Raw genomic sequence first — 15,266 nt, forward strand, 5'->3', positions numbered from 1 at the left:
CAAGGGTATGCCCCGACTAAACCATAAAATGAGGTAAAATGATAAAGATGACAGGGGCACCTGGGTGGCTCAGCTGGTTGAGTGTCCAACTTCGGCTCAGGTCATGATCTCGTGGTTTGTGGGTTCCAGCCCCGCATTGGGCTCTATGCTGACAGCTCAGAGCCTGGAGCCGGCTTCGGACTCTGTGTCTCCCTGTCTCTCTGCCCCTCCCCCACTCATGCTCTGTCTGTCTGTCTCTCTCTCTTTCTCTCCCTCTCTCTCAAAAATAAACATTTCTAAAAAAATTTTAATGATAAAGAAAATGAAATATGAAACATTCAGTATGTCAGAAAACATAAATATTATAATTGCCGGGCTGTCTAATAATGTAGAAAATCATTTTTGCTTACTTTTGATTGCACTTAATAGTCCTGAATCTTATTTTATTTACTTATAGGATCTTTCTGGTTCAAAGTTTGAGCACAAGTATTCTGAGCCGTCCTGCTGCATGGCTCACTGCTGGGATAGAGATTAGTTATGAGTGGTACTTTCTCTAAACATCTCAATTTCTCCTGGAAACCTGAGTCCAAACCTTTCCTTTTTGAAAGATACCCATGGCTGGATTTACCAAAAGTGCAAATTTGTCAAAAGGGGTAAAATATCACCCGTCACGTAAATTCACCACTGAACTTCAGTGATTCAGTTCATCGCTGAAATCCAGCGACTCCAAAAGAGCAGGCTTTGAAATAAACCCGAATTGCCATGACTTGCTCTGCCCACCCCACCTCTCTACTACAAAGACTCACTTAATAAACTACACCCCAGAGGAAAGATAAGGTGCAAATGATTACCTTGTCTATAGCTGTAAGTAGTTTGGATCTGTACGCACATCAGAGAAGGCTTAGCAGCTGAATGCCGAAAGCTTCCAAGGGGGAAGAATGGGCACCGGCAGAAACACCACCACTTAGCCCTTTTCAGTGCTCCACTGTTGCCACAATGAGGTGGTTTAGCTTCTGTTATTGGTAAATAAATAAGTCAGTGCCAAAGTGACTCTGTTTTGCAACTTGGGTAAACTTGGGTGCTTTCAGATCCGTTAGAGTCAGTGAAAAAAAGTTCAGTTGTTTTCTGCCCTTTGGGTATATTTTTCACCTTGAGTCTATTTGTGTTTCCTTTTGCGACTTTCACACAAATTCAAGGTGTGTAATCTGGGCTTTATTTTTCCACAAACATCTACTGTCGTGGACGGTGCTGCTTACTCAACCTTTAAAACGTAATCAGCCCGTGTAATTAACTGTCCAAGGTTTCTCTGGAAGTGTCCCGATTTCTTCTGTGTAACTCGGCCATATCGTATGCTGTTGTTATCTTTTCCAGCAGATTTTTACCACAAGTTGTTTAAAAACTATGATCTATTTAAGGATGGAAAAAATGAAGTGCCGTTGAAGACACAGTTATGCTGAAAGATAAACAGAGCAATATTACTTATCAGAATGGGTACAATTTTTGCTTGCTTAATGAGTACAATATATAGCTTTGCAATATATACACAATGAGAAAAAAAGCTTTATAACATATCAAGTATGCCACATTATTTCAGGCATAACTGTAGAGGATACGTATCTAGGCCTGAGAGTGTAGATAACAAAATATAAGTGCTTTGCCTGTCTAAACATGTTAAATAAATGAGCATACACTATCGCATTGCAATACATTAGAAGATGTACTTGCATAGTTAATTTTCTTTTTAATGCACCACACGTGATCATTTGAAGTGTGGAGCCAGAGTATATCTTAGTATTTGAAGAAAGGGTTCTTTTCATTTAAACAAATCTTTATTTAAATAAGCCTTTTGAAAAGGATCTTTGGCATATCTCCTTTTCAGGAAGTTCAATCAGGGTAAACGGAGATAAAGAAGCCGCATTATAAGGAATATTATATAAGTAAAGATCACTAAGCCAAAAAAAAAAAAAAAAAAATGGCAGCAGACATACGGAGAGTAAAACTAGCTGGAATGTCATTTTAACTTTCTAGATTTTAGGAGCTTTTGTTTACTCTTTTTTTTTTTTACAGTTTTAGGCATTTAGGTATTTTGGGAAGAGAGAGGGAGGTAGGGAGAGAGAAAGAAATAACTTCTGACTTCCATCAGGTACAAAAAGAGGGACTTCAAAGGCTCACCTGAAATAAATTTCTGTGGTTGGATCCCCACCATGCCTCCTCATAAGCGTGAGACCATGTAATAGCACGGTTAATGATTAAGGCAAGCCCCAGAAGGCAAACGGTTCACAAAACTCTCTACAGATTATGTCTGTTCTTGGCTCTTAGTCCTGTCCTACTGTCAGTCACTGAACAGTTCATGAAATGCAAGGAATACAGTTTTCCACATAGGAGGGCAGAGGAGTACAGCTATTGTCTCCATCGGACACTCCACCCCCCATAGAAAGGGATGTGAAAAACATGAGAGATGCTGTTGACATCAATCTAGTGTGCGGCGGGCTCGAGCATTCTACGTCAATTCTATCTTTCTCTTTCTTTTCTCTTCTTAATAGGGGGTCAGCTTTGGTGCACAACCACGAAGGCCATCTCTGAGGGTGAAGAGCTAATTGCCTTTGTGGTGGATTTTGACTCAAGGCTACAAGCTGCCAGTCAGATGACTCTTGCAGAAGGGATGTACCCTGCACGCCTGCTGGACTCAATTCAGCTGCTTCCTCAGCAAGCTGCCATGGCTTCTATTTTGCCTACAGCTATTGTCAATAGTAAGTGCTGAGTGCAATAGCCCAGTACAATAGCTTTGTAGTGGTGATGGGTATTTATGGGACAAAAAAAAATGTCTACTGACAGGCAACCAGGGACAGACTTTTTTCTCCAGTGTTGTGATTTCATTTTATCTCTTCTCTAACTTTGCGTGTGCGTGTGTGTGTGTGTGTGTGTGTGTGTGTGTGTGGTCGCCTCTCATGAGAGTATGAAAAGAACACTCCTATTCATTCATTTCAGGTTGGATTCTCAAATGTCACACAAAAACTGACTTTCTAAACTAGCTGAACAACATTTAAGGCTACTTAGTTATGAGAAATTGAAGAGCTTTCATGGATGCTTCTTTCATAGAATAATATGGTTATGCTTTAGGAGCCATAGAGAAAAAACTTTTTAGAAAAAGAAAAAAATAATGGGGCGTCTGGGTGGCTCAGTTGGTTAAGGGTCCAATGTCAGCTCAGGTCATGATCTCACAATTCGTGGATTCAAGCCCCACGTTGTGCTCTGTGGTGACAGCTCAGAGCCTGGAGCCTGTTTCAGATTCTGTGTCTCCCTCTGTCTCTGCCCCTCCCCAGCTCACACTCTGACTCTCTCTCTCTTTCTCTTTCCCTCTCTCTGTCTCTCAAAAATAAATACACATTACAAAAATTTCCTTAAAGAAAAGGAAAAAATGAGAAACCAAAGTTTGATTAGATATAGTAAGAGGAAATATAGCCTCAGTAAATCAAGACATCAGCTAATACAACAACAAAGAAAGAGACATAAAAAATAAAGAAAAATACATATAAACTGAGAAAAATTTATGTGGAGAATTCAAAAATATGCTCTCGCAAATATGCCTTTGTGATTATTTTGTCAAAAAGACTAGTGAACTGAGTTTGTATTCCTTGAATACAAAGTGACACTTTATATAACAGAAAATCAGTGGTCCAATAGTCCAGGGTTCGAGTTCTAGACTCAGCTCTGCTTTCTTCTAGCTCTGTGAGAAAATCCGAATAGCAGTCACATCTTAAGAGAATAGATTCCAAAGCTAGTAGGTTTGGAAAACCTGAAAATCCCTAAGACTCTGAATGATGCAGAAATGCAGATATTGTAATGATGTCTTGATATTTAAAAAATAAATAAATAGGGGCACCTGGGTGGCTTAGTCAGTTAAGCTTCCGACTTCAGCTCAGGTCATGATCTCACGGTTCATGGGTTCGAGCCCCGCGTCAGGCTCTGGGGGCTGGAGCCTGCTTCAGATTCTGTGTCTCCCTCTCTCTCTGCCCCTCTTCTGTTCATGCTATGACTCTCACGCTCTCTCTCAAAAATAAATAAACATTAAAAAAAATTTTTTTAATAAATATAAAATAAATACATATTCAACAATAATTACATTCTTACTGTCCCAGTATCCTTGAAAGAAATTCTCAGGTGTATCTGGAATTACCCTACGTCTACACAGTGAATCCAGTACACCCAACCCCAGGTAATATTTTTGGATCTCCTTTATGTAAATGTAGTTATTTTCTCTTACTGGATCTTTACGTGGATTCTGGTAGTGAGGAACCTGAAATAACATAGACCCAAACTGAATTTGTGGCAAAAGGAGTTTGGTTACCAAGGACACCAGGAGCACCTTATACTATTGTGAGGCTCCAATGGTTGAAGGTTATTTTTTAATTATCTTCCCTCTGAATCCTTCTCTGACCTTGTCCTTCCTCACCCACCTAGTGTCCCTCACCCAAAGCACTCCTCAGATGCCTCCGGCAGAATGGTCATTACAGCCTAATATAATTATCTGACCATCCCAGAAGAGTGTAAGATCCTTAATGACGGCTTTTTGGTGTTTCGTTTTGCTTTACACCCAACTCAGCATAGAGCCCAGCATATAGTCGGCTTTCTATAATTAATTTATTAAATGAACAAATGCTGTCAGTAGTTGGTATCAGGCTAACTTTAGTTCAGCTATTAGATCCTTGCCTTTTAGTCAGATAAGCCCATTCACATTGCTCTTTATACATGCATATTTTTCTAAACCATAAATACATTATGAGCAATTTAAAATGAATCTCCTGTGCTTTTAACATGGGAGTCTCCCATGGTACCACTTTCCGAAGAGTCTGTGGGAAGGTAAATTGCACTGGGCGTAACATTTCTTTAAAAGCTTAGTCCTGCACTGTGGAACAGCACCCAGGACTGCACTCATCGCTGTCTCATTGCCTAATTCAGAACCTGAGAGCGGTCTCTGGGAAAAATGGAACTAAATGCCGCTTTACCCGTGGTTGGTTCCAAATGGGCAGCAGCTAATGTGTCCCTGTGTTTTCACCTGCAGAGGATATATTTCCTTGCAAGTCTTGTGGCATCTGGTATCGGAGTGAGCGGAATCTGCAAGCCCATTTGATGTACTATTGCAGTGGGAGGCAAAGAGAAGCCGCCCCAGTATCAGAAGAAAATGAAGACAGTGCTCCTCAGGTTTCCAGCCTGTGCCCCTTCCCACAGTGCACCAAGAGCTTTTCAAATGCCCGAGCCCTAGAAATGCACCTGAATTCACACAGCGGTACGTGCTTCCCTTGTTTCTTCTTTCGCTCCAGAAGACTTTATCCTTCTCTGCATATATACGTGCATTCATATATGCAAACATATAGAATTCTACACCTAACTGTGCCTGTGAAATCAAAATCAAACTTGACAGACCAGCTGATTGTTCTCTTATGTCACTTATCATCGGTATATTCTGCTCAAAGGATTTGGGTCTGAATTCTTTCCTAACAATTAGTGTACTCAGATTGCAGGCCAGATTTTGTTAACAGCATCATTTGCGAAATAGTCTCAATACCCTTTGTGTATTGTCATTAATATTCATTGATTTAAGTGTCAAGTGATCTTTGGAAACTGACCATACTGTTTCCCACATGGTAGGAAATACATAGTAGGTACATACAAATAAGTATTTGCTGAATTGAAGTAACACTGTTATTTTGATCCAATGACAGTCACACTTGAGAGAAATTAACTTTTAAACACGAATCCATAAAATGCTCTTGACTTCTAGAGGTTGCGTAACAGTTTCGTCGATTTTTATGACATAAAACCACTTTCAGCACTATGTTTTTAAAATCCTGAAGAAAAATTAAGCTAAAAAACAAATAGGTTTGTTTTGTTTTCTTTTGTTTTGTTTTAGCTCCCTCTTAACAGAAAGGTTGCAACTATTCCCATTTTCTTTTGGAGTTATATGCCCAATTATTGGTGGCATCATCACAGAGTATTCTAATTCTGTATTTTTTTTAAAATTAAGTTAATCTAATGTACAGGATTATATTAACTTTAGATAGTTCTAGGAGTATTTTTGAATAGGACAAACCAAGGTTTAGCCTTCAGAGTTCTTGAGCTTTTGTAATATAAAACTTATAAGGTACTTCTGGGTGACTTGACCGTTTTTGCTTGAGTTGAATAATTAAACTGAAATAGGTGCTGAGTTTAAAAAAAAAAAAACCTAGCTCCAATGCTGTCGTACAGTGCAAGCTTTTGTCTTTGAACCTATAAAAATAGGCAATTTCCTTTCTAGTCATTCTCTTCCCCTTCCTACAAATGAGCTACCTTTATGTAGGTGATAAAGCAGAGGAAGCAGAAACAGGTCAGTTGTCTCAGATGGTGAATAGTCAGTCATTCACAAAACAAAAATAGAGATAGAGGGATCTTTCAGCTAAATAGAAAAATGAGTATTGGGTCAGTTAAGGAGAAAAGGAGACAGGAGTAAGAAGTCCTCTTTTATTGCTATACGACTGGGTTTCTTCTACCATATTTTCAGCCAATAAATAGAAAAGGCAATTCTCATTTTAGTCTAAAGTGCAGAGGGCACGAGCCATGCCTGACTTGGCTGTATGCCAACAAATGGGAACTAGAGTTGACCTTAGTGAGGAAAAGTGTCCAGATCTGAATTCAATACATGGGGGGGGGGGGTGCGTTTTCCTCATAACCACCAAACAATTCTCCAGATACCAAAGGCATGTCCTATGATTTAACTCAAATCTGACACTATCACCTGGAGCAGAGTCAGATTCTACAGATTAGGGGGGGGTCAGCCCCCTGCCCCAACTTCAGATGCCAGTTGAAAGCCCAGGTTGTTACCTGTCCTTCGACCAACTGGCTATAAATCAGAGGTTGCTAAGATCCCTCTTTGGGTTCAATTAATTTGCTAGATTGGCTCACAGAACTCAGGGAATCCATTTACTCACACGATTACTAGTTTATTATAAGAGGTAAAGACTTAGGAACAGTAAGATGTAAGAGATGCCTAGAGCAAGGTTTGCAGAAAAGGTGAGGAGCTTCCGTACCATCTCCCAGCCTGTCATTCTCCTCAAACCAACTGGGAAGCTCTCTGAAACCAGTCCTTTCGGGTTTTTATGGAGGCTTCATTACCTAGGCATGACTGATGAAATCGTTGACTGCTGGCACTTGAACTCAATCTCCAACCCCCTCCCCTCCCCTCCTTCCCCTCTGGAGAGGAGGAACTAAAAGTTCAAACCCACCGATTGCAAGGTTGGTTCCCCTGGCAACCAGCCTCACCCCTAGTTAACCTAGGGTTTTCCAAAAGTCACTACATTAACATAACAAAAATACCTTTATTCCTCTCATCACAGGAAAATTCCAAGGATTTAAGGAGCTGTGAGCCAGGAAGCCTGGTCAAAGACCTAATATATATGAATGACCAAACACACATGACCTTATAAATCACAATATCACAGTAAGGCTTACTCACCAATCGTTGGTGATATTCAAAATATTTTATAACTGACTAGAAACAGGTGGTGATTGGTCAACACGGATGTCAGTCCTAAATGACTTTATTAAGGTACTGGTGTCTACCAGCTGAATATCAGCCCTGGATAGAGATAAACCATGTTCAGCAAAATCCATGCCTAAAAATCTAGAGTTGTACCAAAGATAAATTAGGAGGCTATTGATTACTTTGCGAAATGGTTCCTACTTGGATTCTTCTGAATAAATACCTAACCTGGTGCACTGGGAGTTATTTGATTTTCCCCTAGTTTATCGATATCAACTCTGATGTCTACCTGCTTCTTCCTAGTGCAGAGCCTAGTGTTGTAATGAGAAGGTTATTGGATTAGAAATTACAAAATCTCAGGTTTGGGCATGGCTCCATCATTGGAATAGCTTTAGTACCATAATCAATTCCCTTGACTTCCTTGAATTTGTTCCCTGACCTGTACAATGGAGACAATGAAAGCTGTCCCACAGGATATGATAATATACTTGGCTGTGCTCTGGAAACCATGAGGTGTTATTACTCTGATGACCAACCTGACAAAAGACGTCGCGAGAAAAAAAAAATAATAACAGTATCGCAAATGAGATTCTGAAAGATTTCAATTCGTTCCTGCAATGTAAAGGTTCATATCATTAGAAAACCAATGCACATGGTTCTCAGTGTTGTTATTTTGTATGTCTCTCCAGGAGTGAAAATGGAAGAATTCCTCCCCCCTGGTGCTAGTCTAAAATGCACCGTCTGTAGCTACACCGCTGATTCCGTGATCGGCTTTCACCAACACCTGTTCTCCCATCTCACTCAAGCTGCCTTCCGATGCAATCACTGCCACTTCGGCTTCCAGACTCAGAGGGAGTTATTGCAGCACCAGGAGCTCCATGTCCCTGGAGGCAAACTTCCCAGAGAAGGTGATATGGAGCACTCTCCAAGTGGAACTGAAGACAGCTTACAGCCAGCCACAGACTTGTTGACCAGAAGCGAACTCCCGCAGAGCCAAAAGGCGATGCAGACTAAAGACGCGAGCTCTGACACAGAGCTGGACAAGTGTGAGAAAAAGACTCAGCTCTTTCTCACTAACCAGAGACCAGAGGTACAGCCTACGGCAAACAAACAAAGCTTTTCTTACACAAAAATCAAGTCTGAGCCCTCCAGTCCAAGACTCGCCTCATCTCCGGTTCAGCCTAACGTTGGGCCTTCTTTCCCTGTGGGCCCTTTTCTGTCTCAGTTTGCTTTCCCCCAAGATATCACAATGGTCCCTCAAGCTTCAGAGATCTTAGCCAAGATGTCTGAACTGGTACATCGGCGACTGAGGCACGGAAGCAGTAGCTACCCTCCCGTGATTTACAGCCCTTTGATGCCCAAGGGGGCCACTTGTTTTGAGTGTAACATAACATTCAATAATTTGGATAATTATCTAGTGCACAAAAAACATTACTGCAGCAGCCGATGGCAGCAGATGGCCAAGTCCCCAGAGTTCCCTGGCGTTTCAGAAAAGATGCCTGAGGCCGTGAGCCCCAACACTGGTCAAACCTCCATAAACCTTCTCAACCCAGCTGCTCATTCTGCTGATCCTGAGAACCCACTTCTTCAAACATCCTGCCTCAATTCTTCCACTGTTTTAGATTTAATTGGGCCAAATGGGAAGGGCCATGACAAGGACTTTGCCGCTCAAGCTAAGAAGCTCTCCACCTCTAACAGCAGTGATGATAAAATTAATGGAAAACCTGTTGATGTGAAAAATCCCAGTGTCCCCTTAGTGGATGGGGAAAGTGACCCAAATAAGACTACCTGCGAAGCTTGCAACATTACCTTCAGCCGGCATGAAACATACATGGTCCACAAACAGTATTACTGTGCCACACGCCACGACCCTCCACTGAAGAGGTCCGCTTCCAACAAAGTGCCTGCCATGCAGAGAACCATGCGCACACGCAAGCGAAGGAAGATGTATGAGATGTGCCTACCTGAGCAGGAGCAGAGGCCTCCCCTGGTCCAACAGCGATTTCTTGACGTAGCCAACCTCAGCAATCCCTGTACCTCCACTCAAGAACCCACAGAAGGGCTAGGAGAGTGCTACCACCCGAGATGTGATATCTTTCCAGGAATTGTCTCAAAGCACTTGGAAACTTCTCTGACGATCAACAAATGTGTTCCAGTCTCCAAATGTGACACTACCCATTCCAGCGTTTCCTGCCTCGAGATGGACGTGCCCATAGATCTCAGCAAAAAGTGTTTATCCCAGTCTGAGCGGACGACCACGTCTCCCAAAAGGCTGCTGGACTACCACGAGTGCACTGTGTGCAAGATCAGCTTCAATAAAGTGGAGAACTACCTGGCCCACAAGCAGAATTTCTGCCCAGTCACAGCACATCAGCGTAACGACCTGGGCCAACTCGACAGCAAAGTATTTCCGAATCCAGAGAGCGAAAGAAACAGCCCCGATGTCAGCTATGAAAGAAGCATAATAAAATGTGAGAAAAACGGAAATCTGAAGCAGCCTTCCCCTAATGGAAACTTGTTTTCATCCCACTTAGCAACCCTGCAAGGCCTGAAAGTCTTTAGTGAAGCGGCTCAGCTCATTGCTACAAAGGAAGAAAACAAACATTTGTTTCTTCCCCAATGCCTTTACCCCGGGGCAATAAAGAAGGCAAAAGGGGCTGACCAGCTTTCTCCATATTATGGAATAAAGCCAAGTGATTATATTTCTGGTTCTCTTGTCATCCACAACACTGACGTGGAGCCGAGCACAAATGCCGAAAATGAATCCCCTAAAGGCCAGGCCTCCTCCAACGGGTGCGCCCCGCCGAAGAAAGATCCCCTGCCGCTGTTACCCAAAAACAGAGGCATGGTAATAGTCAATGGTGGACTGAAGCAAGACGAGAGACCTGCCGCCAACCCACAGCAAGAGAACATTTCCCAGAATCCTCAGCATGAAGACGGCCACAAATCTCCCTCTTGGATCTCTGAGAACCCGTTAGCCACAAATGAGAATGTCTCCCCAGGGATTCCTTCCGCGGAGGAACAGTTGTCTAGTATAGCAAAAGGTGTGAATGGCTCCGCCCAGGCTCCCACCAGCGGGAAATATTGCCGCCTGTGTGATATTCAGTTCAACAACCTCTCAAACTTTATAACTCACAAGAAGTTTTATTGCTCATCACATGCGGCGGAACATGTCAAATGAAATAACTTCATAAATAAACACCAGTCACCTTTGGTACCAGTGTTTAGTATGTGGTTCTACCCAGTCCAGAAAACAAAAACAAAACAAAACAAAAAACAAAACACAAAAGCTGTTTGAATTACATCTGGGCAATCAGGAGATAATTCATTAAGGCTGAGTTGAAGACTTAAGGTGTAATTTCATTACAGTCCATTAGTAAAGTGTATTATTGGTGCCATTTTCAAAAAAAAAATTAATTTATTTTACCAGCAGTATTCATAGCTGTGGTTATGTTATTTTTTATTTAAAAACTTTATATTAAAGTCATTTGTAATGTTATTGTATAGTTATTGTGTAGCACATATGGTTTGCACAGTATAGTAGCTTTTAAAGAAAATAGTCACGAACAATACCGAAAAGCATTTTAGAAATAGCTTCAAAAGCACTTGTGGATCTTGATTTCTTCTTATATGCTGTTGCAGATATATGTATATGCTAAAATATAACTTGCAACGATGTTCTAAATACACATGCTATAAGTTCGCCTTAAGATTTCAATTCTTGGATAATCAGGCTCTGTTTGCACTTTATATTTTAGCAGATACAGTCTCTTAGTCACTAGGCTTTGCATTTGTATGTAGCTGTATGTTTCTGTCCATTTTCTTAATCTTAAACATGTATGTTAAATGAAGATGGCCATTTTTTTCTTGTATAGTACTTGTATTTTCTTTCGCTGATGCAGCTCTGTCTCAATTTTTAAACCTTTGCTGTTAAATGCAATACTTTATAAAGAATGAACAAAATTACTGGAAGCAGTATTGTAAGTAATGAGGTAGTGTTAATCAGTTTTATCTTTTGAAAGGCACAGTCTAAATCGAAACCCTAAACTCAATGCTGCAAGTATGAATTTAATTCATATATAAGATCTATTTAAATATAAGAGTAGCAATACTGCACCTGGTGATCACAAAGATAATGTTCTACTTCTGATAGAAATGATTTCTCAACAAATATTGTTACTATGCATGTATATGGATGGAATAAAATTCCAGATTGTTGGAGAAGTTTGGCAGACTTTTTTTCTTTAAAATACAAAGGATATTCTATATATCTATTCTTTGTGGTGAGAACAGGTTCAAAATAGCACTGAATAGCTGAATGCTGAATATTTTATATATATATACGTATATATATACGTATATATATACACGTATATATATACGTATATATATGTATGTATATATATACGTATATATATATATATATGGTGACAAATCAGTAAAGGAATAGATTGTCCATTATATGTTCCTAATTAATATAACACATATAACATCTCTCCCCCCACCACTGTAGCACAGAAAGAAAACAATTTCATAAAAGACTTGCAAAGCCTATGCACAAGAACTGTAACAAACATTGATGAAAAGCACCCAACTTTTAAATGAAGTTTACCAGAGAGAGAGAGAGAGAGAGAGGTTTTGCCTGTCAAGGAGCCATGAAGTGGTATAGTCAAGCGATTCTGATGAGTAAAGACATACAAATTTCATGCAATTTGCACAAGACCCTAGATTTCACACATCTCACTTGTACTTTCCAAGGGTTTGCATACTGACGGGGAGGGGAGAACAGGTGACGTGAGTCAGATCATGAAGGACCTCATGGGGTATCCAGAGGTGTTGAGGTGTGAGTCAGCAGGCACCTATTGCCAATCAAGGCAAACCGCAGTCTACTGCAGTTTTAGAAACATCCAGATCAGTTACCTCACCTGTAGTTAAGATGCACTATTCGCAGGCAGGCTGTGATGCACTATTATTTGTCCATATCGGATTTGGTAACATAATGAACTTAAGGTGCCAGCCTGAACACAGCCTATAAATACTGTGACGAAACATAAAAACTACTGTGCTGTCCAGAACCATTCCTCTGATTGTTGTCTAGAATAACTATTTTTAAATGTAGAATCTTGACCTTAACTGATGTTTTCCATTTCAGTCCGTGACAAAGCAGAGAGGTAAACAGAACTGATCCGCTTAATAGAGTTTTTCAGGAATCTCGTGAAGCATCAGAACCTTGGGGACCCACAGGCATGTTCATAAGGACCCATGCATTTCTCAGGTGGGAACTGGCAAGACTGGGTAGTCACAACAGGACTTGTCTCCCCGGTCTCTTCTTTTTCCTCTTCTCTAGGCAGGAAGGAACGAAGGAACAAAGGAACGAAGGAACGAAGGGAGGGAGAGAGGGAGACAGACAAAAAGAAAAACAGAAAGAGAGAAAGACAGGAAGGAAGGGAGGGAGGGAGGAGGAAGAAGTCAGCATATCTTTATTGACCACCTGGGATTGTACCCACTATTTGGGGGACGAAGGCAGAGGTATAATCCATGATTGCTTCTCTGGAGGAATTTATACTCTGACTCAGTATAGAGTTTCTCAACCCTGTTCTTTCATTAGAATCACATAGGGAACATTTTTTAAATGCCAATGAATATGTGTTCTTGGTCCATTGAGCTTTACATGAGATCAATTAAAGAAAACTTCTTATCTGGGAATCTCTATTTTTAAACATCTGTCCAGGTGGCTCTGATATGTGGCAATGTTGGGACACACTAAAGGGTCAATTAGGATGAGGTAAAAAGGACGAGTGAGACTGAGTAGAAAGATAAAAAGAAAAGGAAATCAATATGGGACAAAAGCACTGGGAAAGATCATGAGGATAGGGTAAGGTCTAGAAAGGTGGGCACAGTGACAAGGAATGCCACCTGTCCTTCTGGTAGCCCTGAAATATTTTGCTGTATCCAGAAGAATATTTCTGATATTGTTCCAGTTGCCATTCACAGAAGGAAATTGATAGCAGAGGCTGAAATAGTGATGTTCAGACCACAGCGAAACCCTGGAGAGTATAGAGGAACAAAACAGTATTTCTCCATGTGGAGATCACTGTAAATAGTAGCATGGAAGTCGCATGTGATGATGAAGGGTGAGTAAAAAACTTTCCAAAAGAAGAAGGGTCAGACTGCAAAGTAGAAGTAAACAAGGGTATAGAGATCTGGTCTCCCAAGACCTTGAGTGCCAGGCTGAGGTTTATGGGTTTTCTTGCACCTTGCCTCTTACGTAGAGTAATTGTGTATAGGAACAGTGACAGGGTGAAGCGGGAGGCCTAAATGCTAGAGGGGTATTTTCTAGAAGGCCATAGCAATGGTCCAAATGGGGACTACTGTGAGCCCACACGGAGTGAATGAAGAAGGACAAGTCTGGGTACAGCTTACATTATAACCGATCTTGGAGACCAAATTGAAGAGAAAGCCCAAGGTCTTCAACCCTGCTTGCAACACTCTATGTTCAACGAGACAACATTGAGTCAGAATATTAGCACCAGTCAAATGGTCTGGGGAAGGGTCGTAAAAAAGAATGAGAGTTTATACTGGTTCTTCAGATTGTCCGTGGGATTTAAATCCTCTACAGAACACTAACATCTACTACATCAGAATATCTTAAGATGGCCATGGGTTTCTAGGGTTTTTTGGCAAAGCAACCTGAGGGTATTTTATATTATCCTCCACTGACCACGAATGAAAATCACTGAATTAAATATAGAGGGAAAAGGAGCGCCTGGGTAGCTCAGTCAGTTAAGTGTCCGACGTCGGCTCAGGTCATGATCTCTCAGTCCATGGGTGCGAGCCCCGCATCGGGCTCTGTGCTGACAGCTCAGACCCTGGGGTCTGCTTCAGATTCTGTGTCTTTCTCCCTATCTTTCCTCCACTCATTCTCTCTGTCTCTCTCAAAAATAAACAAACATTTTAAAATTTTAATAAATAGATAATAAATAAAGAGGGAATGGCAGCAAGTATTCTGCAGTCGACACCAAAATAAATTAAGCTGGTAGCAGAATTGAATACTCAATTGGTCTTCAAAGTTGCTATCACGTATGTGACACATTTTGGTGTTTAAAACCTACAATTTAAAAATAATTCAACACATGTTTTAGTATTGAAATTAAAACTAAAAGTTAAGTCATTATGGAATCTGTGAACAATATTTGAAAATCTTTTAATACGATGGAGCCCTCTCGTTTCCAGGCAGAATTAAGGGCAGAGACTTTAAGTGCCCGAAGTCGCAAAGCTAATGGGTGAGATCCAGAGACCTGAGCCTTGTTCTCAGATTACCTCTCCACATCAAGTTCCTTTCTCCACTAAACCAGAAGGAAAAATACTAGGGCCTGTTAGCTAAAATTCCAGCTACTTTTTCTTGCTCTGATATATTTAAGTCTAGCCCAAACAATCTCTGGAGGTAGAGAAAAAGGAGCATATTGTTTTCTCATGACTACTGTAACAAATTACCACAAGCTTGGTGACTCGAAACAACAGAAGTTTATTTTGTTATGGCGCCCAGCCAAACTCTACAAATGTGTAGCAGCACAGCAGAAATTGTTACCCTGAAACTAGTAAGTCTCTTGGAACTTGATGGAGACATGAATGTTATTAACAAACATGGATGATAGCCATAAAGGATACAGCATCTAAACTGTCACGTCTCAGCTGATGACTGTGGGCCCAATCATGAAGCAGAATGGTATCTGATAACAACCCTGCACCAAGCAGTATATCTGTCTGGAAC

At 40.9% G+C, this 15,266-nt stretch overlaps 1 protein-coding gene across 2 annotated transcripts in view; it reads left to right on the plus strand.

The window, feature by feature from the left end:
• Positions 1-11,719, plus strand: part of ZFPM2 (zinc finger protein, FOG family member 2) — a 469,330-nt gene extending 457,611 nt beyond the window's left edge. For both annotated transcript variants that reach the window (XM_078441932.2, XM_078441933.2), the window contains 3 exons: positions 2,523-2,729; positions 5,042-5,266; positions 8,185-11,719. In XM_078441932.2, coding sequence (XP_078298058.1) covers positions 2,523-2,729; positions 5,042-5,266; positions 8,185-10,676 — 2,924 coding nt within the window. In that variant the 3' untranslated portion in view covers positions 10,677-11,719. The remainder of the gene's footprint in view (positions 1-2,522; positions 2,730-5,041; positions 5,267-8,184) is intronic.
• Positions 11,720-15,266: the final 3,547 nt, after the last annotated feature.

The sequence above is a fragment of the Panthera onca genome, chromosome F2, assembly GCF_046562875.1.
Source record: "Panthera onca isolate mPanOnc1 chromosome F2, mPanOnc1 haplotype 2, whole genome shotgun sequence".
Lineage (NCBI taxonomy): Eukaryota > Metazoa > Chordata > Mammalia > Carnivora > Felidae > Panthera > Panthera onca.